Source organism: Plectrocnemia conspersa, unplaced genomic scaffold (genome assembly GCF_051122295.1).
Source record: "Plectrocnemia conspersa isolate PC_06_02 unplaced genomic scaffold, ASM5112229v1 ptg000004l, whole genome shotgun sequence".
Lineage (NCBI taxonomy): Eukaryota > Metazoa > Arthropoda > Insecta > Trichoptera > Polycentropodidae > Plectrocnemia > Plectrocnemia conspersa.
The window spans coordinates 18,433,185-18,460,176 of NW_028277168.1; the positions used below are offsets into that span (position 1 = coordinate 18,433,185).

General features: G+C 33.9%; 1 protein-coding gene across 4 annotated transcripts in view; it reads right to left on the reverse strand.

The window, feature by feature from the left end:
- Positions 1-26,992, reverse strand: part of Eip74EF (Ecdysone-induced protein E74) — a 300,923-nt gene that overhangs the window by 34,881 nt on the left and 239,050 nt on the right. For 2 of the 4 annotated variants that reach the window (XM_088185116.1, XM_088185114.1), the window contains exon 1: positions 15,344-16,312. The exons of the other annotated variants lie outside the window; for them this stretch is intronic. In XM_088185116.1, coding sequence (XP_088041242.1) covers positions 15,344-16,037 — 694 coding nt within the window. In that variant the 5' untranslated portion in view covers positions 16,038-16,312. Of the gene's footprint in view, positions 1-15,343; positions 16,313-26,992 lie in introns of those variants that run through there. 4 annotated transcript variants of the gene reach the window in all.

Here is a 26,992-nt window from a genome sequence, read left to right on the forward strand (position 1 = left end):
TGATTAATTAAAATAATTATTATTAAGCAAAAAATATTTTTATTTAAATAATATTTTACAGGCAAATAATTGATTTTTTGCAGTAATTTGTTATCTAAATTAATATCGGTATATACGACCCTTACATAATCGAGTTTTCGCTTCAGCTAAATATTTTGATTCTATGACCTCCTACCTGGGCTGTCGCGAGCGATAGCCGCACTTGCATAGATCGTTTATTTTTTGTCCAAGTATCCAGAATTGAAAGCGTTGGGTGCCGAGCAAGAAGAAGACGCTTAATGTGGTTTTAATGAGATTTTTATCTATCAAGTGACGCGATAGTATGAAACGTATTAAAAAATTTGCGTTGCACGGTCAAGCGTATTTCGTCATTTTTTATGGTTCCAAAGGCCGTGGAAAGTGAAGACCACAAAAACAAACACATCTCAGACGAAAAACACATGCTTGAAATCAACAACAACTCCACAGCCCTGATTGTGACCGCGTATGTGTGCGTATTGCGCTTCGAAGCGATTGAGTTGTGCAAGAGCAGTGTGTGCTAAAACCGACGATGTCCTTCTTGGACCGGCGGAAAAATGCAATGCGGCAGCGCCGAATGAGTCTTGAGCAACAATATATCGAGGACTATTTTTATGAGTGCTAATCATAATCTTCGTCAAACTTGTAGCGGAATTGAAGTGAATCTTCATTGCACAACGAAAAATTAAGAGCAAACGATACTGTACGTATGTGCAACGCTTGCCCTATATAAACTCATTCAAAAGAACACTTTCAAATCATTACCGAGCATATGGTCACGATCTCTATATACGATAGTACATATATTGTGAGAATAATCATTAGTCGCTCTTAAATACTCGAGAACGAAGAGGCTGTATGTCTACCGGTGTCGGGTCAGGTGGACATATACTCGTAAACGTCGCCTTCGTTCGTGTTCAGCCGCAATTTAGGCCATGTGTCAAATGCGGGAAATGGAAGGTGATGTCGCCGTCCATTAAATTAAAAATATACGTCATGTCCGATACGACCTCGCGTCCATACGGGCGTGACCATTATTAATCGATGCGAGAGAGTAAATACGGCTGGAGTTTCCGTTTCCGGCGTGGGGCGCATAATGAAAATTGTGGGTCACCCGGCGAAAACTAACGATCAGACCAGGAAGGCGCGCTTGAGAGACCGGTCAGCAGAATCCGACTGGGAAGCGATCGGTCCCGCTTGCGGCCAATGTTGTTGCCACATAGCGCACGGCCCGAAATTCAGGTCAAGGGAGCCGCTCAGCAGCCGCGGTGCACGCTCACGTTTCATAAGTTGTCGACGCTGGCCCATTGGCACTGTTCTGCCGCAACGCACGGCTATAGCCGCCGTGCGCTAATGTGAAGCTGCGGGGACGGCTATAGGCAATTATCATTATTTTAGCGGAATTGACAATAGACGGCACTGCAGATATCTAAAAGAGAGGTCTTCCATCTGTTCTGCGGAATCGTTGAGTTCCGCAAAAAAATGTATGTTTTCAATAAAAAAATGGTTTAACCTTTAGAAGTTCAGAGGCATGTACATATGTCATGCCCAATATATTTTCTATTTTTAAAGCCATATTAAATGACTTGATGATAAAATTTCCAGTATTTTATTTTATTAGTTACTCAGAATATATTTTAAGAGCATTACTGAAGGATATAATATATAAAGGGGATTTAACTTCAGTTTTTTCTGATTTCAATCTTTGGATTTTTTATTATTTTATTTGAACATTTTATATACTTTCGATGACTTTTTCATATATTTCGGGCGGTATCTTGGCTATAACAAGGTGGATGTTGGATTGTAAGTGCTCTACGGCCAGTTGCCCCTTCCTTGAATTTGGCCAAAAAAATGCATGACATTTAATAAAATACTATGAATCTTAAAGAATTTGAAATATTAAAAAAACGACCACCATCTGGCCAACTTTGACCCCCCCTCCCCTTAGAAAAAGCTGAAATGACGTCCATGATTCTAAACCAGAAATTTTCGGGCTATCCCGCATAAAAATCTATCCATAAGATATTTTTTTTAAATATATAATTTCTATGAAATTATAACGGAATACGTTTTCACCGATAGATATACATATATTTTTACCAGTGAAAATATAATTTATCTGGCAAGAGCTAGTAAAATTATATTAATATATAGTACATTTACGTACATATCATTACTTATTCACATGCGATGTACAAATGTTAGTTAATGTGTATTTTTTATTTCAGTCCAAATACATTTTCACCATAGATATATATATATTTATACTAGCGAAAATATAATTTAACTGACAGTCGCTAGTGAAATTATATGCTGCTCTAAAATGTTTATGAAACTCTATTTAACAGTTACGAAACAAATCAACAAAAAATTGCTTCTGTTAAGATAGTATGTAACTAGGAATATTTTTAATTTAATTTAAATCAGATCGCATTCAAACGAGACCCATACCCTCGTACACTATATTTCAATAAAATATTTTCGCCCTTCAATAATGGATAAACAACCGAAATACAATATTCATAAAAAAATATGGTGATACTAATTCGATATGGAAATACTTTAACATCAACGGATAGAGCTACAGCTAAATGTAAAGAGTGCAGTGTGGTTTTAAAAACTGGCGGAGGATCTACCAAAGCACTACATACACATCTGCTTTCAACACACAAAATGAAAATTCATGAGCCATCTTCTACAAATTCTACCGAGAAAACCACCAATGGTTCATCTTCAGTGACGTGTACTTAAATTATCACTTAATTTTTTTTTATAAAATTGTAAACATGAAAATGATTATCATTATTATGTATGTAGAATTATTTATATTATTGAAATAAAAAAGGTTCAGGTCCCTAGTCGAAACGGTGAACATACTTTTATATTATATATATTGAATATTCAAAACAACGTTCAGCCTGCGTTCTGAAAAATCATTCCAGTTACACAGGTGGTTTTAGGGTTCCGCAAAAAATATTATACAGTATATACTGTTGTTGATTATTTGGGAGCGAAATACAAAATATCTTTTTACAAACCATTTGCAGTTGAATTCTACAACTAAAATGATATAATCAAGCAGAAAGAGAAGTAATGCATGCATAGTAATGCATGTACTTGAAAAAGTATTAAAGAGTCGTCATTTATCGACTAATGATACAATAGTTTTCTGGAAATAAAAATAATACTATTAATCATTAAATATAGTATTTTATAGCTTTGCAATGGAAAAAATAATAAGCTTTGCACTTGAGAACCTAGCGGAATTGTCAATTTCGAAATCATGACGGTATTAGGCGGAAATTGCAGAAATATCTTATGCTATAAATAATTAGAAAATCTTTAACCTGTGTTCTGAAAAAATCCATGTTCCGCGGAAAAAATAATATACTTTGCAATGCCAAATATGTTCAACCTAGAAATTGAGTCAGTTAAGCACAAAAAACAGTAGAAAAACAGTTAGTTTTGAAAAAAATTGTTGATTTTTACAAAAAAGTAGTACTTAAAAAAACACTTTCACTTTTCAGATAATATTTTCGAAGGTTGTAAGATATTGAAGTGCATCTAGAAGGTCGATGGTTTTGTAAAATAAATCATATATTTACTACAAAAGTTAAGCTTGTATCAGAACTTATGAAACATCAGTGCAATATGAACTTGGACGTGACTTGCGCTACAGCCAAAACCATTAATTTAGGTTTGTATTCGACCTAGATTTTCTGTCTTTTTATCCACCGTCTTCCTTGATGGTTTATTGAAACTGGCTCTTTAGCTGTACCAACATTTGAGTCAATTTCACATAAATTATTCATCGTTGAAGGATATTCGATTGGATAATATTATGCGGCAAGTGATCCACCTTCAGTTACAAACCGCACCGACGCCTATTATATTATACTTTCTTCGCTGACATAACTCTTCGTCAGACATTTAGGAGACGCGATGACATCATTTCGGAGCCCACGTGAAAATGATATAACACTACAATTGCACAATCAAAAGGCGCATTTTAGCGTACTGATCTGCGGATGGCACAAAAACCGTTTATGTGGAAACGAGCAGTTCTGACATGATTTACGTCGTTGCACGAATTCCACGGTGAATCGACGTTTTTATAACGATCTGGCTGCATTCTCTGCATCTGGTAATGCCAAGACGTTACCCATGAACGATTCCTACTGTCAAATAAATCTACTCTGTTATTTTCGATCGTAAAACCGAGTAATGTCAATCAGTGTTTACGACGTACGAATGCAAATCTTTGCCCTTCGCGAGGACGTAACGAAACCGCAGATGCGTCATATGGCTACAGTAGTTTTCAGGGTATCTTTTCGACTGGTCGATTTGATCGATCGTCCTCGATTTCGCGTCACGTACAAATTTAAAATGCTAAGCGCAAGGTAAGCGGATCCAGGTATAATTCGGTCATACTTTGCCTTGTTTCAATCGGTATTTTGTTGACATTTCGATAAAACCATGACAAGAAAACACCGCAAAGGACGAACGAAGAATGTAATATAAAAAGCATAGAACCGATCGACCCACAAACGTAGTCAACTGTTTCCTGATTGCAAATATATCTATGTATATAAACAACTTCTCGATTGATCGAGTGGAATACTGAGGTTCTGTTTTGAAATTCGATTTAGGATTTCAATTATCCGACGAGCTGTCGAATTCGTTACGACACGTGAAAATCGTGTACGCTTTACATGTTTTTCCATTAGCGGCGCGAAATCGAGATTTGGCGAAAATAAGTCGACTCAAACATCGATTTCCTCAAAAAATGACTGCGACCCGAGTCGACAAAAAATTCCGGAAAATTCTTGGAAAACATAAAAGAGAAAGGGGAGGCGAAAGCGGGGAGGCAGGAAGTGAGCAGAAAGGTCGGATATATTGGACGGAAGACTCGGGTCACGTACACTTTTTACATACGTGAACACACATACACACACATATGTAATAATATAAATTATAAGCGTATGAAAATCACGTGTGCGCGATATTAAAATGTAACAGCATATATATATGTGTAAATACATACTTACACGGTGTTAGGTTATTTAAAGGTATGTATATGAGTACGGATTATAATTTTATATTTTAAATTAGCTACTTGACGTAACGAGAAACGAAGCAAGGAGTGATCAAAACGCATAGTCATATTCAGAAAACAATGTCAAAATCTGAACGAGTGAAATTAAATCATATATAAAATTGACCACATTAAGTGGCTGTTAAAGATATGTGTTCACTGCTTTAACAACCATTCGCGTTTCATTGCACATATGCTCAGCAGCATACTAGGACTACTAACACTGAGATTTAAAACTCTTCTTCTAAGGCACGGCCAAATATGCCAATCAAAATCACATACATATGTTCGATCGCATTCCTTCACTCTGACGATGGTTCCAAATTCCTCAGCAACGTAATAGGGCTACCAACCTTGAGGGTTAGTATGTGATGCGTTAATTCACAAAGACGCAAGGATTTTAAAAACACAACTTATTTATCAATTATCTTTTCAACTGAGTAAAATTAACATGTACTGCAACTGACATCAATTCAATATGGTAAAAGTCATTAACTGATTTATTATTGTAAAAGTTGATTTCATCAACTTTTACAATAATAAATCAGTTTTGAAATAATTAAAAAATTATGTTAGAAATACTTTCTGATGTCGCCAGGGACATCATTTCAGTTTTTTTCAGAGGGGGACAAAAGTTAACTTGCTTTCATTAAATGACATGCATTTTTCTGACAAAATTCAAGGTTTAGAATCCACGTCAAAAGCAATAAAATGCTCAGTCATCTAGCGTTAATATTAAGACTTTTTATAACAATATTACGGCTTACAATAAAAAAGTGTGAATCAAATGTAGCATATCTAAAATGAATTTTGACTAACAGGAGAGCCGCAAAAACAATTGTCTCTTCCCAGAAGTTAAAAATCCACGTCAAAGGCAATAAAATCGCGCCGACGCCATCGCAGTAGTGTTCATATTAAGACTTTTTATAACAATATTACGGCTTATAATATGTAGTATGAGAATTAAATGAAGCTTATCTAAACCGAATTTTGACTCATAGAAGAGTGTAAAAGCAATTATCCCTTTTCAGAAGTCAGAATCAAATAAAGCATATCTAAACCGCGACCAAATGGAGAGCGCAAAAAAACAATTATACCTTCTCAGAAGTTAAAAATCCACGTCAAAAGCAATAAAATCGCGTCGACGCCGTCGCAGTGTAAGCGCTCGGTCTTTTTTTTTAATATTACGACTTACAATAAGTGAGAATCGAATGAAGCACATCTAAACCGAATTTTGGCTAATAGGGGAACGTAAAAAAACAAATAACACTTCTCAGAAGTCAAAAGTAATAAAATCGTGCCGACCCTGTCGCAGTAGGAACACTCGTTACCGAGCGTTTTATTGCTATTGTGCGATTTTATGGCTGTTGACGTGAATTTTTGACTTCTGAGAAGTGATAATTGGTTTTGCGCCCTACTATTGACTAAAATTCGATTTGAATATATGTACTTTAACCAATACTCTTATATCAGAAGTCGTTTGAATATACTTTGATGAACACTCATATATAGAGTAACATGCGACATCTGTCTGTACTTCCGCTTATTTTATTTCAGTGTCTACTATGATCGAAATTTGCAGAATTCGTTCGTTGAACGAAACAAAATGTTGGAAAGGACCACCCTTTATTAACGTTAAACACTTATGTCAAAAACAGGTGTGCGTCGCAAATTTTTTTCGTTTTACGTTTTTGTATTTGTTGTTAAGACGCAAATATTATATTTCAATGAATTCAATAATTTGATCGTGAGACTATAAATTTATTAAAAAATAAATACATATATTATATATAAAAATATTGTTATTAATTTTACACCATTATCAAATTTTAATGAGGTTACTTTACACCTTATCCCGTTCCTTGATCCCATTTTCAAGGTTTCGTTACTCAAACGTTAACCTTGAGTATTAAACGCAACTAACAACCCTAAAAACATGTAAACATGCGTTTGATTTTTTGAAAGAACTCAGTTGTGATTCACGAGATTACAATGTCCCCTCTATGTGAATTTCGCACGTATGACGAAAGAGGAAAACGTTCGTCCGTTTCAGTTAAATTTAGAAACTGAGGAAAAGCACTGAATCGAAAACTCTAATCCCGTTCGCGCCGGTTCATCGACCTCGCGAATTTCTAAAGCCCGGTACTCCCGAACAATGAGTCCCGAAAGTGTATCCCAGTCTCTGGATACTGCGTGTGTGTGTGCACATACGCGTAGGCGTCTCGACGCCGATCGATGCGTCGTCTCGCCGTGACGTCACGTCCGGGCCGGTATTTCCGGGTTGCCCGCAAAGTCGGCGATATCACACGATAACGCTCAAACATAAAACATCGATATGTAAATGTAGTTCATAAACAATAAATTACGCGAGTGCTTCGATTGAATATTGTATACACATGTCGGATCGAGGCCCTTGACACACATACAGGTTGTGCACCTTATGGTTACATAAACGATGTGTTAGCTTTTTTTATTCAATTATCGTTTCCGACATTTTTCAAACATCTATTTATGATAATTGTGTGTTTTGCTGTTTACCTTCGATTTTGTCTAACTGCTGACGCATGTGCGTCTGAATTTTTACGCAATGGTGTATTATGCAAATAAGCTGGTGAAAAAAATAACTTATGCAATTTTATATAAGATAAAAGTGACAACAGTGTGCGAATAAACGTCGTTTAAGGAAAACATATAGTATTTAGTTTATTTGGAACAACATTTTTTGAAAAACAGTATGTAAATATCATTATTTACTTGTCAAGTCTTGGATCGGAATCAATGATATTATTCAAATTTGAGCAATCTATGTTTTCTATACTAACTAATCGCACTAGGGCGATGAATGAGATACAATGGTACAAAATTGATACAGACGATGTCCGCAAGGATATGTAAATTGTTAAGCATTATTAAACAATTTTACATTCTTACTTTTTTATAGTAATTTTATTAGAAGAGTTTTTATTTTTTTATATATAAACGTCGTATCAAACTAGCTAAAAATATTAGTTGAGAAATGTTCAAAATATATTTTCTTATTTAAATTACCGCATTTAATCTACAAAAATTGTGTTAAATAAATATCAAAACATAAATATATTATTTTTTAATTCTATTGCCAAAGCTACGATTTTTTTAATTTACTGCTATTAAAAGGCAATGAACTTAGCCAGATATCTGCAAAATAATTTTTACAGAAAACTAAATAAATAATGTGGTTCAAGAATCAGGTGGATTTGTGTATATAAGCTTTTTTAACCCTCAAGTACTTAAAATTGAGTATTAGTAATAAACTAAAAACTAATATAACAATGAAATTAATTTAGAATTTCATTTTGGGCATGTTTAAAATGCATTTTATCACCATAGAATTGATCTATAAATAGCTCTCCCCGAAGAAGCAAACTGGCGCGGACGTATGCATCGTCTGGCACGTGCCGTTTAGTCAGCGAGTGCTCGATAAGTTACCAGGCAAAATAATACATTTTTTATAATATTTTAGATTTGAATAAAGTTAGAAATGAAAATTAATTATTATTAAGTATCGCAAACATCAAAACGTAAAAAAATACAAAGTTACTTAGAATCTTACAACTTCATAATATTTCTCAACACACAGTGGAATCTCGCTTAACTAGCATAATTCGTTCCAGAATCTGTCGTAAAGCGAAACATTCGTTAAGCAAAGCAATTGTTCCCATATGAATCAATTGAAAATACGACAATGCCTAGCAGGAAGTATAGTTTAACAGCTAAATATCTTACACTCACAAGCCTTACTACAGAACGGTTTTGGCACAATCTAAAATTCCCTTCTGCTCGCTAAGCGAGTCATATTTTCACAAATTGTTTTGCTCGTTATGCGAATTTTACGTTATGGGAGGTGCTCGTTAAGCGAGGACCTCCCATAACGTAAAATTCCCATAAGGCAATATTTTGATTTTCTTTCGCGTTCCATTCATTTGAATATATTTATAGATTACAATAAATATCAGATCGATATTATTAATATTTAACAGATGGTTAAAATAGCAAGGATTTTGGGGTACAAGTGTACGCTTTGTCTCACAAAGGTTAAACGGTTGGCTAGAGAAGTTTCAGAAAAATGTTTAAAAATACGGCGGATATTGCGTCCTCAATCGAAGATACAGGCTATCGAAATTTATGTTTCTTTAATAAAAATATTATCTTAAGTTCCGTTGCGGATTTACTGTAATGTAATGCAATGGTCTCCAAATAGGGGTACGTCAAATAATAATTACATGAACGTGAACATCAAATAAACAAGAATTTGAGTGGTCAGCAAATATTTTGTTTGAATTTAAGTTTTTTACTAAATTTTGTGTAAATTCAGGGGTACACATTTTATGTTACTTGTTAATTAGTAAGGCACAACGCTAAAAAACACCAGTTCTACTCTCTACGGTGTTATCAGTGACATGCACCGTGGTGTATCTGTGGACAGTTGCGAAACGTCCATTTGCTGTGCAAACCCAAACCTAACCTAAACGAATATAATAGTATAATGGTATATAGATTTGGGTTTGTTTGAACAGCCCGGGAAACGCAGTGGTGATTAATTTCCATTTCATATAGTAAATAAATTCACTGCAAACGCTAGTGTTAGTGAATAAAATTAGTGGTTTTTGAGCGATGCGCCGTTCTAATTAACAAGTATCGTCTTTTCTGTTTTAGCGGTACGTGATCAAAATAGTTTAAAGATCACTGATTCTCGTTGTTAATTAGCATATATTATGGCAAAAATCTCATTTTATTTAGTTGGTTTTCAAGTTAAATAATTATCTTTCAATATTTTAATTGTCGGGATTGTATCGAGGCCGTGAAGAGTAAACAAGCGCAACAGGTATGCGGATTAAAGCTCCTATCTCCGCTCGGGGTTATCGCCCGTGCGAAACATTTTCGCGTCTAATTTTATTTTCATAAATTAATTGTCGCAATAAAGATAAAATATAAATTAAAAACATAATTCAGTTCGGTTATCGCGAGCTGCCTGTGTGATATCCGGCCAGACGAAAGTGTTTATGATGTGGAGCGGCACACGTTGCCGAGGGATCAGCTGTTCCCCGGCGAGTCACATTCCGAGCGGCTCTCCCCCCGCCCGCGGGCGATGGGAGTGTGAGGCGCTGCGCTATTCATGAATGCGTTCGCCTTGACATTGAATTCGGCGGCGGCGAAAGGGAAAGCACACATATACATACATTCACACACCAATTATCCAATTGGTTATGTAAAAAAAGACAATGCGGACGCATTACTTTAATACTTGATAATTATAACGACCCAAGCTGTTGGTTGTTTCCTTACATTGACGTAAAAAGTAAGCGAATTTCATACTGATTAATTTTATTCAAAATTTAAATGATTCTAATACTCGTATGCTAAGAAATTTAATTAGGAACAGTGGTAGCTCGCGGCGTCGTATTTATTCCTGAGTCATGAATTATTATATTATATAATATATACTCTCTAGATCCAGTTTCGTTATATATAATATGTATTATGTATGTATATTTAACTGCCTTTTTGAATTTTTCATATGAATAATAAAAAAATATTATTTTATTATTATAATAGAACAGATCGCAAGGCAAGAGCATATATTTTTAAACAACTCATTGTTGGATTTTTTTATTTTTAATAAGTACGACCTAGTTTGATCATCATGATATTCATCCGTGAGATTAGGAACATCTAGGAAAACATAATTTGTTAACATTGCTCTCAAACTACCCTTTTAATTGGGAAGCTAATATATAATTAGTTATATTTTGATCTAATCTTATCTTATCTCTTAAGGAGAAGATTTATTTTTAATTTAAAATATTGTTAAAATGCCTACATCTAACATTGAACAAAAATCTGAATCATAATTTTTTTGACAATATCATAAAATAGCATATTAACCCTTTGATTACCGAAATCAGTAATATCAATTTCTGCTACATTGAATCGTATACATTTGTATTATGTTAAATGCAAATATATTATTTTAGACTAAATTTATATTTTAATGGTAATACTGAAAGGCTCGACAATGAAAGAATATATAAGTTTGATTCAACAGTACCAGTAACGTATTGTCTTGGCGATTTAATTTTTTTACTAGTCAAAACAACTTGGAATGTGTTTTAGCTTAGGTATTTTATAAGCCATGAATTCATCATTCAGATCTAGATATTTTTTCTTGAATCGTTTACATTTTTATGAGGCAAATTCATTGATTATATACTTCTCTAGCTTATTTATGAGACTCAAAAATAATTTTAGATACGAATAATCGAAAATATACGCTAGCTTCTAGCAAAACAAACTATTTATAGCGGCAGTAAAATTTGGCCGGAGATAAACGACTTCCCGGTACGAACGGTTTTTTTTCAGAATAGTTTACAACTGTACAATTTGTGAGTCAGAAAAAAACAACACAAACAATACATTTGAAAATTTCCCCGTTACGCCGTAAAAGCATTTTTTATATATGCAACTTCAAGAAAGGATGGATAGTGAGAAAAAAACAGGAAAAGAAATTCTTAAACACAAGAAAAGAAGGATTTCTCGACATTGTGTAATAAATATTGTACTTTGAAAACAATCGCTCGGACTGAGTGGTTGACAAGTTGCAAATTTCTCTTTGCGTATTTTGCAACGTTTTTTTCTTTCGATCCATGCTCTCAAATTGCGGAACGCATCTTTTGTTGTAAAAAGAACAAATACCTGCTGCCGTTAACGGTAAATCCCGTTACGCTCATTGTGCCAAAAAAAATGGCAAAGGACCAAAGAAAAAAATCAGACGCATTTCATCTTATTATGACATTTCTTAGACGCGTTTAGCAATTTAAACCTGCCATTTTTTTATTTAAACTTTCTAAAAATTTCGACATGTCCTTGGAGCATTGCCGTTAAAGGACAATTATCGCCACAAAGGCAAACACGTGTTTCATACCGTTAACTTGCCATCCTCCTAATGATGTTTGCGTATTGTATGCGCTTTCTAAATGACAATAAAAAGTTATAAAGTAATTTAAAAAATCTATGGTATCCAGTTTCGTTTTACATCTGTCCCATCGATTGATGCGTATTCAAAAACCTGACCTACATTCCATTATGATACAAGAGGAAGCTAGACTACGCCATAATAAATATCCTTTACCATATTCAACAGATGAATAAAAAATTTGATAAAAAAGCGACCCTAACCCTGTAAGGGTCTGCGTTGTACAAAAAATGAAGCGCCGTTAGGTGAAATAAGAAATTGACGTCAACCTTTGGTGCGTTTCGATAATTATGACGTTGTTTACGATCGATTATTAATAGGTCCGCGAAAACTGGCCAAATTCCAAACTAAAGAGCGACGACCCGTAAACGACTTTTCAGTACGTAGTTTTGGCGAACTGATCAATTAACAGAATCGATGAAATGTCGTCATTAACAAGGTGAATCACCTCTGATGATGCGGATGCGAGAGCATCGGGATAAAAGGTTCGATTGGTGTTTATATAAAAAATAATACCCTTTTGAAATAGGAGACTTTCTTTCGCGGTCGGGTATCATTCGAGTTTCTCTTCCCTTGTTAACGCACGTGCAAGTACTATGTTATCATTATCGTGGTATATAATATTGGAGCAATTGGAGGCGAGGTTCAAGGCCGGTGTTGATAACGCAGTGGATGGTCGAACCAAACAGCGCTCTCTTTTCAATCCACAGCAAAAGAGAAAGATAACATATAATATTTTATCTTCGTACAGCGCATTTCCGGCAATAGTGCTTGCTATAGGTCAATAATGTGAAACTACATATGCTACATAAAGCTATAACAAAAAGAAGCGAGGGACTATACAGTGATGTGCTGCTAGGGATTTTTTTTTTAACTATAAGTACATAACATCAATCAAACATGCTGTAGTAGCAACAAGATTTGCATTCTGATTTAAAAACAATAAACATACAAAATATATCTGATTCTCTCAAAGATTGTAAATAATAAATAAATACCATGTAGAATGATTTGGTAATTTTCCGGGTAATAAATATTAATAAATCCGGAAATTTGATAAATATTGGATTCAATTGTATAATAAAAAATCCGGAGATTTGGTTATATTTTGTGATAAATATCTATATAATATAATATAATAAAATATTATAGTTTTACATGGAATTTTTTGAATGTGGAATCTATACTTTTCTTATATATGCTATAATAACAAGTAGTTTTTTTAAACTGATTGTAAACATAAAAAATAAGATAATTTTTGATTCTGTCGAAGATTAAGACAAAGAGCAAATATTTAAAATCTGGATATATTGTGATCAATAGCGGAATTTATCGCTTGAAAATGATTTATTAACTAAAAAATGTACTCAAGTGGCCAATGTTTTATAAAACGTTACATAAAGGTAATTTATTATATTCAGTTTTATGTATAATATATTAAGTAAATAAGTTTTCGCATTATATAGTTCCATTGTTAACTAATTGAAGATGTTAAATATCTATTTATCTATTTTCTTCATATGAAGAAAACAGACGAAGAACACAATCTTAAATCTTTATACATATAATTCTATGATTGGCAATAAGATAAGTTTCATAAAATCGATGATATAATTTAAACAATCTGCAATACTATTTTTTTAATCAAAAATTAAAAAATAAAACTTATCTGGTATCTGCAGAAAAACAACATTCTTCATATTTTTTTAAAAAATATTTAATCTTTATACGTATAATTTATTGATTTGGAATAAAAAAAATGTGGGGTTACTTTAATATAATGCAGATTTGTCTAGTTCTTTTCACATGCGAAAAATAATAGTTCTATTTTTCAATAATTTAAGATGTTGAGAAGACGAAGATAGTTAATACATGAGTGCAAATAATAAAATCCCATAAAATCAATGACAAGATTTGAACAATACGCGTCATTAAATTTAAAACAAAACTTATCAGGTATCTGCAGTCATAAGGCAACATCCTTAATATTTAAAAAAATCTAATCTTTATATATATACAAATATACATAATTTCATGATTGTAAATAAAAAAACTGTGTTTACTTTAATTTTATTAGAATATTTATCTAGTTCTTTTTACTAGCGAACAATATTAGTTTTATTTTTCAACAACTTAAGATGATGAAAATACGAAGAAAGTAATTATATACATGATTGTAAATACCAGATAAGATAGTAAATTATCATAATATCGATGACATGGTTTGAACAATATGCGTTATTAATTTTTTAATAAGAAATTTATACAAATGGTGGAAATTTAAAATAAAACTTATCTGGTATCTGCAGTCATAACACAACGTCCTTAATTTATGTTTTTAATATTTAATAACAAAACTTTAATTCTTATGCACATTTTCAACTAAAGATGTTTAAAAGACAAAGAAAGTTAATACATAATTACAAATACCAGATAATAAGAATTTTGTCATACATAGCGAAAATTTAAAATAAAATTTTTAAGGTATCTGCAGTCATATTTAATCTGTATATATATATAATTTTATGATTGGCAAAATAAAAAAACTGCGTGCTTACTTTAATTTTAATGCACATTTATCTAGTTCTTTCCATTTTAGTTTATAGAGCTGGAACTTAAAATAATAATAACACTATTTTCATGCAAATTATTGATTTATCTAGTTCTTATGATAAGTTGAAACTGATGTTATTATTATAATATTTTTAACTAATTGATCACGTTGAAAAGATGGAGGAATGATGCATGATTGCAAATACCAGATAATGTAGTAAACGTTTCATGAAATCGACAACATGCATTATTATTTAAATATTAAATTGTTTACTTCCTTATTTACTATCTGTATACATACGTCATCTTGCTTTATATTTGTAACATCCTTTTATAAACTGATTCAATCTAAATTGCATATTCTTGGTTTATCTGATCTTAATTATAGGAACTAAAGACTTCCTAATTTGGTATTTGCAATCGTACTTCATTCAACTCCTTCCTACATAAAGCTATGTAGTTCAGTTAAAGTGAATGAAACAATAGCAATATCTTCTAATGATAATGGGAGTTGGAATTTTTTATATAATCTTAGCAGCACATCCCTGGCTTTAACCATGAACTTGACTTTGACTTATCAAATTAAGGACATTGTGTTATATTTCTATGGATCTAAAGCGATTTCGACGCACTATGATTAAAAGTTTCAAGTTATGACTTACAATATCGCTTCATCAAGCTTTTCTTGTACGCCTTGCCAGCTTTCTGTAGATCGTCAGAAGGGCTCAGACGTCCGCCCGAGTCGTCCGACTCGGTTCCAGAATCGCCCGCGTGCCTCACGAACTCCCTCGGATCCCTGAACTCTCCGGGAACGCTCATGAACTCGCGAGGGTCCCTAGCCACAAAATCGCGAGGATCCCTCGCGAACAAGTCTCTGTTCTGCGGGCTGCGGAAGACCTCCCTCGAGTATCTCGCGAGAAGTTCGGCGGCCGGTTCGTCTCTAGAATACGATATGGGTTCTTTGGCGAACTCCCGCACGCTTATCTCTCTAGGATGCCGGAAGAACTTTTCTTCTTTGGCGCTGCTGACGCTCAGGTCTAGCGGAGTCTCCACTTCTTCCGGCTCGGAAGGCTCCGGAGTCTTGATCGATATTCTCGGATCTGCCGATCGAGCGTCTCTCTCGGGAACGTCCGATCCAGGTTCCGGATTCATCTCATCGGCGGACCGGCTCCTGATGGTTCTCAGAAATCTGTCTCTGCGGCATTCCTCCGAAGACGAGTAAGTGTCCGGAGACATGGACGGAGTCGGCGGCGTATCTGGAGTGGCAGGATACTGCGGCACCTCGGCGGCGAAGGAGACGCTGGCTGGCGTCCGAGGTTCCGCGCCGATGGAGTGTTGCTGCTGAAGGATCATCATCTTGTCGCTGTTTGTTTATAATGTCACAGTGCACAACATTTCCGGCGAGCGGATAATAAGCGATAAGAATCCGATAAGAAAGTTTGTTTACTAGTAAAAGTTTTCGCGGATCGGGAGGGTCGCGAGCGGGCCGTGTGCGGCGTCCCGACCTCGGCGATCGACTGGCGCGAGAGACGTCTCGCGGGCCGCGAGTTCGTGCGAGACGTTCGGCCTACGAGAGACGGAGAGAGATGCGACGGTACACGCGCGTCCCATCCGCCCGCGCCGAACCGACTGCCGGTGCCCCAGTTTCTGTTTGCGCGGCTCGGCGCCGCTCGGCGACAGTCGGGCACTTTCGTTTTTCGGCGGCCGCACCGCCTCAAATAGTGATATAGGTCTGGTCCGCGGTTGGCGCGCGTCATTCCTCGCACTCGTACCATCTTTTTACAGCCGGTCATCGCGATTGCAACCTTTCTTTTGTACCGCGAGCCTATTACCGGCGGTTCAAGGTCGACGGCGATTATTGTTTGATTCTCAGATAATCTCAGTAATTGTAAGATTACGCAGAGGCAACTCATTTTAAAATTTTAGTCTAATGACCCCAAACCAATTATGTAAATTGTCAAGGATATTAAGGGCGAGCTCAATCTTATTTTATTTCATAATGCAGAGAAGGGGGGAGGGGACAAATTCCCGGGGCCCAACTCTGGAAAAAAATCATATCAAGAATATATTTAAACCGACCTCAAATAATGAATCTGAACTAAACTGCAATTGTTTGAGATGTACCTATATACTGATGTATTTCAGGTAAAAGTTCTTTTAGCCCTTTTTATACATATTATACAATAAATAAAAGAAGCGGAACATTGCCTTCAAAAGCACACACTTTCTACGTAGTACTTTCATAATAAACATTATTATTCAAAGGGACAGATTGTAGTTTTCTGACGCGGCTCTGTTTGCGTTAAAATTTGTTTGCAAAAAATTGTTGACTTTATTGCTCTTTGAACGTTTAAAAATAATAGACATGAGAGAAAATATTCAACGAATGTAAATTAGTATCTAAAAATTCAGATCGAATACCTAAGGAAGAAGCAAAGAAATACCGAAAAATCAACAACAGCAACAGCTGAATTATACAAATTTAATGTTATTATAGATTGTATTATCGGTAATTTGACAACTAGATTTAGTGCAGCAAAATAAATAATACATTCAGTTTTATGTGCCTATTCCTAAAAGAAAATCTAAAAAAACAGACTCGAATCCATCCAGAAAATATTTTTTAAAACATGTAATTTCAGTAAAATCATATTGGAATACATTTTCACAAGTAGATGTATATTTTTACTAGCGAAAATATAATTTAACTGATAGGTGCTAGCATGCTGCACTAAAATGTCTATGAAACTCAATTTGACAGTTTCCAAACGTCCACTTGTTGTTCAAACCCAAACCTAACCTAATGAAAGTTCTAAAACTAGTTTTAGAATTTTCATTAGGTAGTTCAAAATACAAACTAAGCCAACTCATCTCTATATAAATAACCGGAAGAATAAGTACAGACAGACATCGCATCCACGAATTAAATATAGCAAAACAATAAACAAATGCTGATTTTATGATTCGGCCGGTTATTGAATGCCGCTTTTATACATAAAAATATTTTTGGTCGCCCCGAAAATTTGTCTAGTCTTAATTTTAGTATTGATAAAAGTCGAAGTTACACCAGATTTTCCCATTGTTTGTTCGATTCTAAAATTATTAATGCCTTAGAACTATTATCATATTTTATAAAAATTTAAAACTGTTTTACACATTTTTTTTATATGCATATATAGTGGTGCCTTGACAAATCAATTGTCATTATTATCAATCAAATCAATTTCACTATTAAAATTAATTGAAATGCTATTAATCCATTTCAATTTTCCGTATTGAAATGGTGAATACAACCTACTTATATTAATGATAAACAATTGGCAAGCCAGTCGTTGTTTTTTTATTCATATTTCGATTAAAATTAAAATTATTTTGAATTAAATGACATGCATGTTTTTGAAAAATTAAAGGGGAGGGGGGCAAATCCTCCACTTCTGTGGTGATAACGTATGTGATTGATAGAAACGCGTATTTTGATTGATTTTTATATATGATCGAAACTTGAACAAATCTAAGCATTTAAATAAATGCATTTCATGTGCTTGCTACAACAAACTGAGTTGTTTTTTTAAAAAAAGTAATTTCTTTCAACATTTTTTTGACAAAATATTATATATTTTTGAGGCAAAATCACGAAATTAGATAAAAAAAACAGCATTTTATGTAGCATTTCCAATTAAAACATTTGTCTATTTACATATTTTACGTTTTTATTAACTATCACAATTTGCTTAATATTCTTGTTTTTAAAGATTTAGATTATATAGCACAGTTAATATTTATTCAACTAAATTTACAAAAAAAATCATGCTGTATTTTTTTTACTATATAGCGAGTATTTTGTTTTTATTTTCTAAAAAAAGTATTTTATAGTAGTAAGAAAACTAAAAATCAGAAAACTATTAAATTTTCCTATGAATAATACGCAAAAAATATTTTATTGAGTATCGAATAATATACATTTTAGTAAAATAATAGTATATTATGATTATTCTAGCTGCGAGCAAAAAAATTGAAAAAAAGCCGCGAGCTTAAAAAAATTGCTGTATGCCACAATTAAACATAATAAATCAAATAGCTGCGTAGCGCAAAAGTTTTGCATATTCTTTCAAAAATATGGATGCTGTACGCGTTTGAATGACTAATATGGCGAACTATCTCTTCCGGTAGTTATTTTTTTATTAGGTGTGTATCAAGAGCGAATCTAGGATTTCAAGATTACGGAACTAATAGTATAAAGTTGAAATTCTCACCTCAGACAAAAAACTTAATTGATATGAATCGTTTAAAAGCAAACGTCATCTCGTTTTAATGTTTTTATTTTCTTTCGAAAATCGCATAAAAGTTTAATAAAGTTAGAAATTTATTTAGAATCACATTGAGCTAATTTCTGCTTCGAATTGAACGTACTGACGAATTATTTAGCCGGGACGATACATTCTAGTTTTGTCATACATATATATATATAGAGAGTAGACATTTTTCAAAATTTATCTAAAAATGATTTTTTTAAATAAAGTGATGCAAATAATAAAATACGCAAATATATCTTTCAAGAAAAATCCAAGAAATATTGAAGAACCTAATAATTAAAACGATGGGTTCTTTTCAATTTAAAAAGTAAACGATCAAAATCTCCAGCGACAAGCGTGCACTCAAAAAAGCAACACAATGCACGAGCAGTGGGAGAGGTTCCAGATGTAGGTCAAGTGCAATAAATGCGAGTAAGTCATTACCTCTGGGTTTGTTTATCGTCGCGCTACACGTATGGAATCATATATGTTTGATTTGGAGTATTTAAAAATATATGTTTTTTAAATCGAGGGATGATTGTATAATATAATACAATTGTTTCAAGTTTACGTTTTGCCATGTTATCGCGAAAACACTATATATAATAATAATAATAATAAAAAATAAAACCGCAATGACACTTACCAATATTTGGAAAAACAAAACGATACCAACCTGAAACAGAAAAAATACACCTATCAATATTTGTATAATAACAATATTACTCACATCAATTTTTATATTATATTCACACAACAGCAAACTGTCAGACTATTATTAACGGATGCGTTCAATGTCACGACGGTACTATAAACTGGCGACTATGTTCGATTTATAATAACTTTCAGAAGAGCTGAACATTTATTTTATATCCATGAAACTAATAGATGTAATAAGTATCACAAATAAAAATAGATGATTTTTTTAAATTTACATACGAGGTTATTTTTAAAGTCGTTATGGTATAGTTGACTTAAACGGGCCGTTTAGTAGTCTATCTAACATTGCCAATAAGTCATGGAGACTGGTTGCGGTGGCGAGAGCTCGGAAACCGCACAGTTGGCTATTTCTGTATCCCATTGCGGAGACCTGTTGACTACCGGTGCCTAGTACTCTCGTCAGCCAGCCAACCCACTTAGAAGAGCAAGAAGCGATTTCCGGTCGTTTTCTCAGCGAAAATTAATTTCGCTTTTGAAAGAGAAAATCGCCACTATCGCTGGCTAGCGTACGACGCGACGGCGATAAACGTTTTTGCATCGATTCGATTTTATTCTGCGACTTGATAGACAGAGGCTAAATAATGACGATTTTGCCGCAGTGAAAATTGACTCATTAGCGATACGAATTTACTTCAAATTCAGTAAGTGTGTTTTTCAAATTGAAGCAATTCGTTAATCGCGATATCTTATCTAGGTGACCAGGATACGAACGGGGTCATCTCGTCATCGAATCAAAATCGGACCGATTTTCCTCTAATTGGAAGAGTTTTTCTCTGATAATGTATTGCATGAAAAGCAAATCGAAATTATCTCTTTACGTGATCATGTTTACGATACATGATAATAAAATTTATGGGTTAGGTTAGATCATGTCTATAGCCTGTCAGACGATCTTTGATTTTGAATCAGTCAAGCTGGTTATCATCAAGGAGAAGAATATATTTATAATTTAGATATGATAATCTCAATAACCAGAGGGGGGGGGGTGTTTACAACCCCGGGCGGCACTTGCTTAAAAGTGGCTTAAACTGAATCCGCTAAAACTATATTTTTACGAATAGCTGAAAGCTAAGTTGAGTATGTGAAAACAATAAACAGTTTAACAAATACTGATTTTATGATCCGGCCGGACATAAAAAGTTGCCCCTGTGGTATTAGAAATATTTTTGTCCGGCTCTAAAATTAGGTCGGTTTCCTAAAATCGGTAAAAGTTGAAGTTACACCAGATATTCAAAATAATGAAATGCTTGATAAGAATTAGCATTTTTTATTTGCATATAATATGTGAAGGGTATGACATGCTTACAGATTTTGTATTAGATAATTGTATGAGGAGGGGGGAGCAAAGTTAAGGGTCGCCCCGGGCGGTACAAACCCTTGTTACGCCACTGAATGTATATATATAAATTTTTAGCAGTATTTATTTGTTTATAACATAACAAACACAATAACAACCAATATTGAATATTCTGATGAGAACAATCAATACTTATTGGAATTATATTTTGAACAATTCCTGAGAATGCAGCGCTGATGATTATGTAGCACCAAAATAGCTAGATTTTTCAAGGTTTATCGGGATGTGTAAAAACTTTATCAGGATTTTAAATACCTCTACAATAAATCCGTCATTGTATGAAATGGATTTCGATATAATATATACATAGGCATATAGAAAGGAAAGTCAATCCGGAATCGATTAATTGGGAGCTGTCATAAAATTCTTCATGGATATAAGAGAAGCCCTTCCAAAAGAATACCAAAAGTTTTATAAGTATCGTGGATACTTCAAAATCATTTCTGTCATTTGGGGCCAATACAATACAAAAAAAGTTGGGGAAATTGTACACTAATATATCAGACTAAACAAGGATCATCAGGGTATTTATTTACCTTGAGCCAGCCCTTGTTTAGAAGTTGTTTCATTTCAGTACATTTATCAGATTTAGCCTAGGTCTAACCACCTACTTAGGCTGTCGCTAGAGATAGGCGCAGCCCGGTAAACCTATTCATGATCTCCAGCATCACTAGTACATTTAAAGATAATGAAAAATATGTATATACCGAGAAAACCGTCGTTTCAAATACAATGGCAAGCAAATCTGGACGACTTACTGAAAAAAAATGCCATTGGTGATAAACCATAAAATTGAGTTAATGCAGGCTGTAGAATAATCAAATAAAAAGGCTGTGTAATATTGGAAAAATATGTTTTAATTATAGTGGAGGAGGGAGCATGATCATATACGAAGTGTTTTTTGTATATGTTACAGTGAATGTGTACCAGCGAAGCCATATTTTTACTAGCGATTCAGTGAAGTCATACAATTGTACCGGTAAATATATAATATATTTCTACTAGCTAAAATATTATTTATCTGATAGGCGTAAAATTATATGCTGCCAAGCCCGACCGTAACCAAACCCTACTTGACCTAATACAACTTCTAAAACTAAACATAACTCTGACGAGAGCAATAGGAAAGTTAGTCTTGTTTTTGTCAGAGATCTTCTTAGTCTGTTCTAACTTTATTGGTGACTATTTTTTGTCACATCCACTAACAATGATGTGCGTATGGTTGTTTTCTCTCCGTATTAATTGGCAGACGGGTATAGCGAGCCAATGCTATGTATGCACCGTTGCACCGTTGCACTGATGCACAACAGAAAACACAGTTTCTATCAGCTTTCCCATGTTTTCACTATTACTGCGCCGCTTCTCACACAGATACTACGCTGACTTAATTGCACACGTCATTTGTGCATTTTCTAGTTTCGCCCAACTACCTATTCGCGACCACAATATAGGTCTGTGCCGGCGCCGACATTGGCACACATATCGACATGCATTCTTCTTTTCCACTTATGCACTCTGCGTGCGTACGCATGTGTGTGTGCAGGGCCGGCTCTGCAGTTCTAAAAATAGCAAGAGGAAAAATCGTTCATCGCCTACCCCGTGCCTCCTCCGAGCATCGTATTGTGATAAGATTCTGATTGCAAACACTCGGTGTTTCCTCATATTTTTTGGGTTATCGACGAGGCGATTGCGCAATTCGAGTTGTGCAAGGTTTTTCAGTACAGAGTCGTATCCGATAACGAAAAGATACTTTTTGTCGAAACGAGCCACTTGTGATACCTGTGCGTAAGTGGATCGTCTGTACGCCGAAAGGAGCCAAATAACGAAAACGAGAGTGGAACGTGACGTTCAATTATACCGAGTTTCTTTTTAGAAGTAACGTTTCTTTAATCGATCCTGGTAATTTTGTTTTTTAATGTGTCGTCTACGTTTGCATTCAAGATTAGGAATAAATTGTAAGATAATACACTTGAGAAAAGCCAATTTGGTCGACGATTGACTTTCATCCCTTAATTAAGATTCGACATAGAAATTTATAGCATAAGAAAATAAAGAAATAATGTGATTCTCAATATCAAGAAATGATAAATAAAAAATAGCAGACATATATACATATTCTTTAGCATCTGGCTTAAGAATTAAAAATCAATTAAAATTAATTATTATTTATATATCTATATACTTAAAAAAAATTCTCTCAAAGTATTAAATTAATTTAAAGCTAAGTTATGGGATCTCAATAATAATAATAATAATAATAATAAAATTCATACTATTTTATCGAATTAATATTATTATCATAGTGATATATACTTGTCTATTTATGTTATCGTTTTGTTGTTGTTTTCATTCAATATAGGTATTTTTAAAATTCAATACTGGAAAAAAAATAGGAATAGAGTATATAAAAAACTTTAATATACACAAAATACATTAAAAATGTTTCTGTTATCAATCCATTTACTTGTATCGTATCGAAAATGATTCTTACAAAAGATTCGTATAAAATTATATTATAAAAAAAAAATACTTTGAAAAAATATGTAAGATATTAAATTCTCCACAGGGATACTTAATAATAAATCACACAGAGGCTCACAAATTTTATTGGTACATCAGGTATTTTTCACGCCATTTTATAAAAGCAAACTTCTTGACACGCATTTTATATTTTTATCTATTTTAAAAACTGAATCATTAACCCTTTCACCGCAATTTGTTAATATGTGGGGGGCACCTATTCATGCCATATTTAAAAAAATATTATTGTTCAATAAATTCAAGTGATATACACCCTTAAATTATACTAAATAACCATATTATTAGGCTCAAAGGTTTATGGCAACAATGAGTACTGGCGATTTTCTTGGTGACTTCTATAGAAGCCATCGACGATTAAAGGGTTAAGTATTAGTTTATAATATAAAATGATAAAAAAGTATATGCCTTCTATATTTGTAGTTCGACGTTCAACTATTTATATTAAAAAAATGTATATGGTATTCACTTTCCTAAGATAATAGTACATCAAAACATGTACATATGTATGCATATGAGGGATCCTGATGTAAAAATATATTTAGCGATTACCAAATACACAAATTAATAATACAAAATTGCACGTGTATGCCCTTTTCCTCCTTGAAATATATATAAAGACATTCTACGTATGAAAAACTGTACTTGTATATATAATATATAAAACAAATTAATATTTCTCTACTACTCAGAGGTTATAGCGGGGGAGGAGAGACCGCCCGGGCGTCACTTGCTTGGGGGCGGCATTTTCGCGATGGAAGGACCGTTCGTGTTATATGGTTCTTAAACTAAATGCGCTGAAAAAAAAAAATATATATATATATATATATATATATATATATATATATATATATATATATATATATCCACGAATAGGTAAGAGCTAAGTTAAATATGTGAAAATAATATGTGTTTAAAAAATTTAATGGCGAATCAGCACGAAAGATTGGCAATTAATTCCTGGGTCCAAATCCCATATGAATACTAATATTTTTCAATTTATAACGTGGCTAGGAGATCAGAATTAGTAATTGGTTAATATTTATAATCTGATCATTAAACATGGATTAGATTTTTCTAATCTTACGGAGGAATATCGTGAAGAATCATTAAGAAAAGAGGACAATTTAAATGAGCAATATATAAAATAATTGATCCATGAAACTATTTTTTTTACTGTTGGACATATTAGGTACGAGCGAGCGGTAGCGAACGAGCATTGGTCAGAACAGTGAACACCTTATGTACATATAATTGAACTTTTTTAGATTTATCTTTTTCATTTTATGGAACTAAGTTTTTATTTAAATATATGTACATATCACTTAAAATGATGCTCAGTTAAAACGCACATTTAAAAAAATCGAGTTAGATCGTGCATAGTCATATAATTAATAAAATATATGGCACTATTTTACAGACTGATTAAAGTCTGGTTTCTCACTACTTAATTGTAGGTTGATTGGATATACCCCGTTGTAACGCATTGGGCTAGCGCCTGTCATGTTACAACGAAAGATTTTCAATATATTTATACATAAATATTACATATGTACATAAGTATAAAAAATATAGAACGGTTTATTTATCCAATAACAAAAAAAATATTTATAAACTATAAAAATCATTCAATAGAATGTTTATAGCAAAAAATGTTTTCAGGTGCAAGTTTAGCAAAATAATAAATATGTATATACATATATAATTTCGCATCACACGTTACTAGTATATATATAATTAATACAATATTTTATCAAGGTTTGAGGAATATTATTATGAAATAATAATAAAATGCCACCTTGTTGAGTTCGCCTTTAGTATTCTGGACGTTTCATATTATTTCACAATTAATAACAAAATAAATCAATGATATAATCAGATTATCTCAACGTCTAATGCTTTACGTATGCCAGTTTACTATTTTTTTTAGTGAGGATTACACGAAATCATCTGGGTTAATTTAGTTAAAATAATAACACAATCACGATTTAGTCGAGAACAAATATTGAAGAATGCGTGCGACGACCCCGTACGCGATGACTTAAGGAAGGCACATCCTTAGTGGAATGTCAATATTTCATTGTTACAGGAGGCGTTGAACTATCTAAAGCTCGATTTAATGAGTTCTAAATACTCTCAAACATTGAATAAACACATTACACACATCATGTATATTATTATAATAACGCCATTCCAGTGATAAGACACGAAAAGCAATAATAACACAGTCGCTATCAGGAATCGAGCAAATTACGACTGAGCTCGTTCCAGCGTGCAAATCACCCATTCGATCCGTCTATCCTTTCTAATGCGAATTGTGTGCAAAAATCTCTGTTGTCGACCTCTGAGCGTCGACCCTTGATGAGTGTTTTCGCACGAGATGAAGTCGCGCGCGTGAAGGTGTATGTGTGTCCGATTGTGGGTTTGTATGCGCCCGCAGCGATGCAAGCGAGGAGCTGGGGCCTTGAAGTAGTTCGCTGCACTTGCTGCACCGGCCCCCCGCGCCCCCGTCGCGAAAAAACGGCCAAGGCATGCCTGAGATCAGGGGCGCCGCACCGGACGACACGACGGCTAAGGATTCTTCAATGCGACTTAGATCATTGCCTTTCAATTCCAGTTTAAATTAGTATCGAAATACGTCTAGAAAAGTAGCAAAAAATTACTATTTGGATACTATTTGATAAAAGATATTAATACTCTTGTCTTCTAAACAGCACTAATTTCAATATAAATTGATTTCACTGAGTTGACAATCAAGTTATTTTTCAGATGCCGTTCGCATACTCAAACATTGACAACTATCTATCACGGGAAGGCATCTAAGGTAATGTACATTCGGAAACTGTTAAATTATACACGTCCTATATTGCGTTTGTACAATATTAGTTTTGTGATAAATGCAGAAATTACAGCTTTTATTTTGATCAAAACCATATAATATAATATGCTATATAAATCTGTCAAATGTTGAAGTTAACATCCGGCTCGAAGTACTATTCAAAGATAAGTCAGTGTTTCGTCTTCTTGTGGCATGCGACCAATACTTAGACTGTACGTTACGGACGCTGGCGGTATAAAAACGAGCGGTAAACTCGCGCTTGGGTTGCTCCAAGCATCTGGGCCATAACACAAGATTTATTAGGTATGTCTAGACGCATCTATCAAAAATATTTTTTTCACCATTTTCACCATTGCTATATATATTTAGTTAAGATAATGATTGATTGTTTGTTGCGCAACAGTTCTCTGTGTTTGCTTCCGTGGGATGCAGGCGTCTCCCAAGTGTTTCGCTCCGGATTCCGGACGTCGAGCTGGACAAGTGGATGAAACGAGAAAAAGAGCAGTTTCTGTGTTCTTTTACGGCCCAAAGTTGAATCGGTTTCCTCTTAGCTGCGGTCCAAATT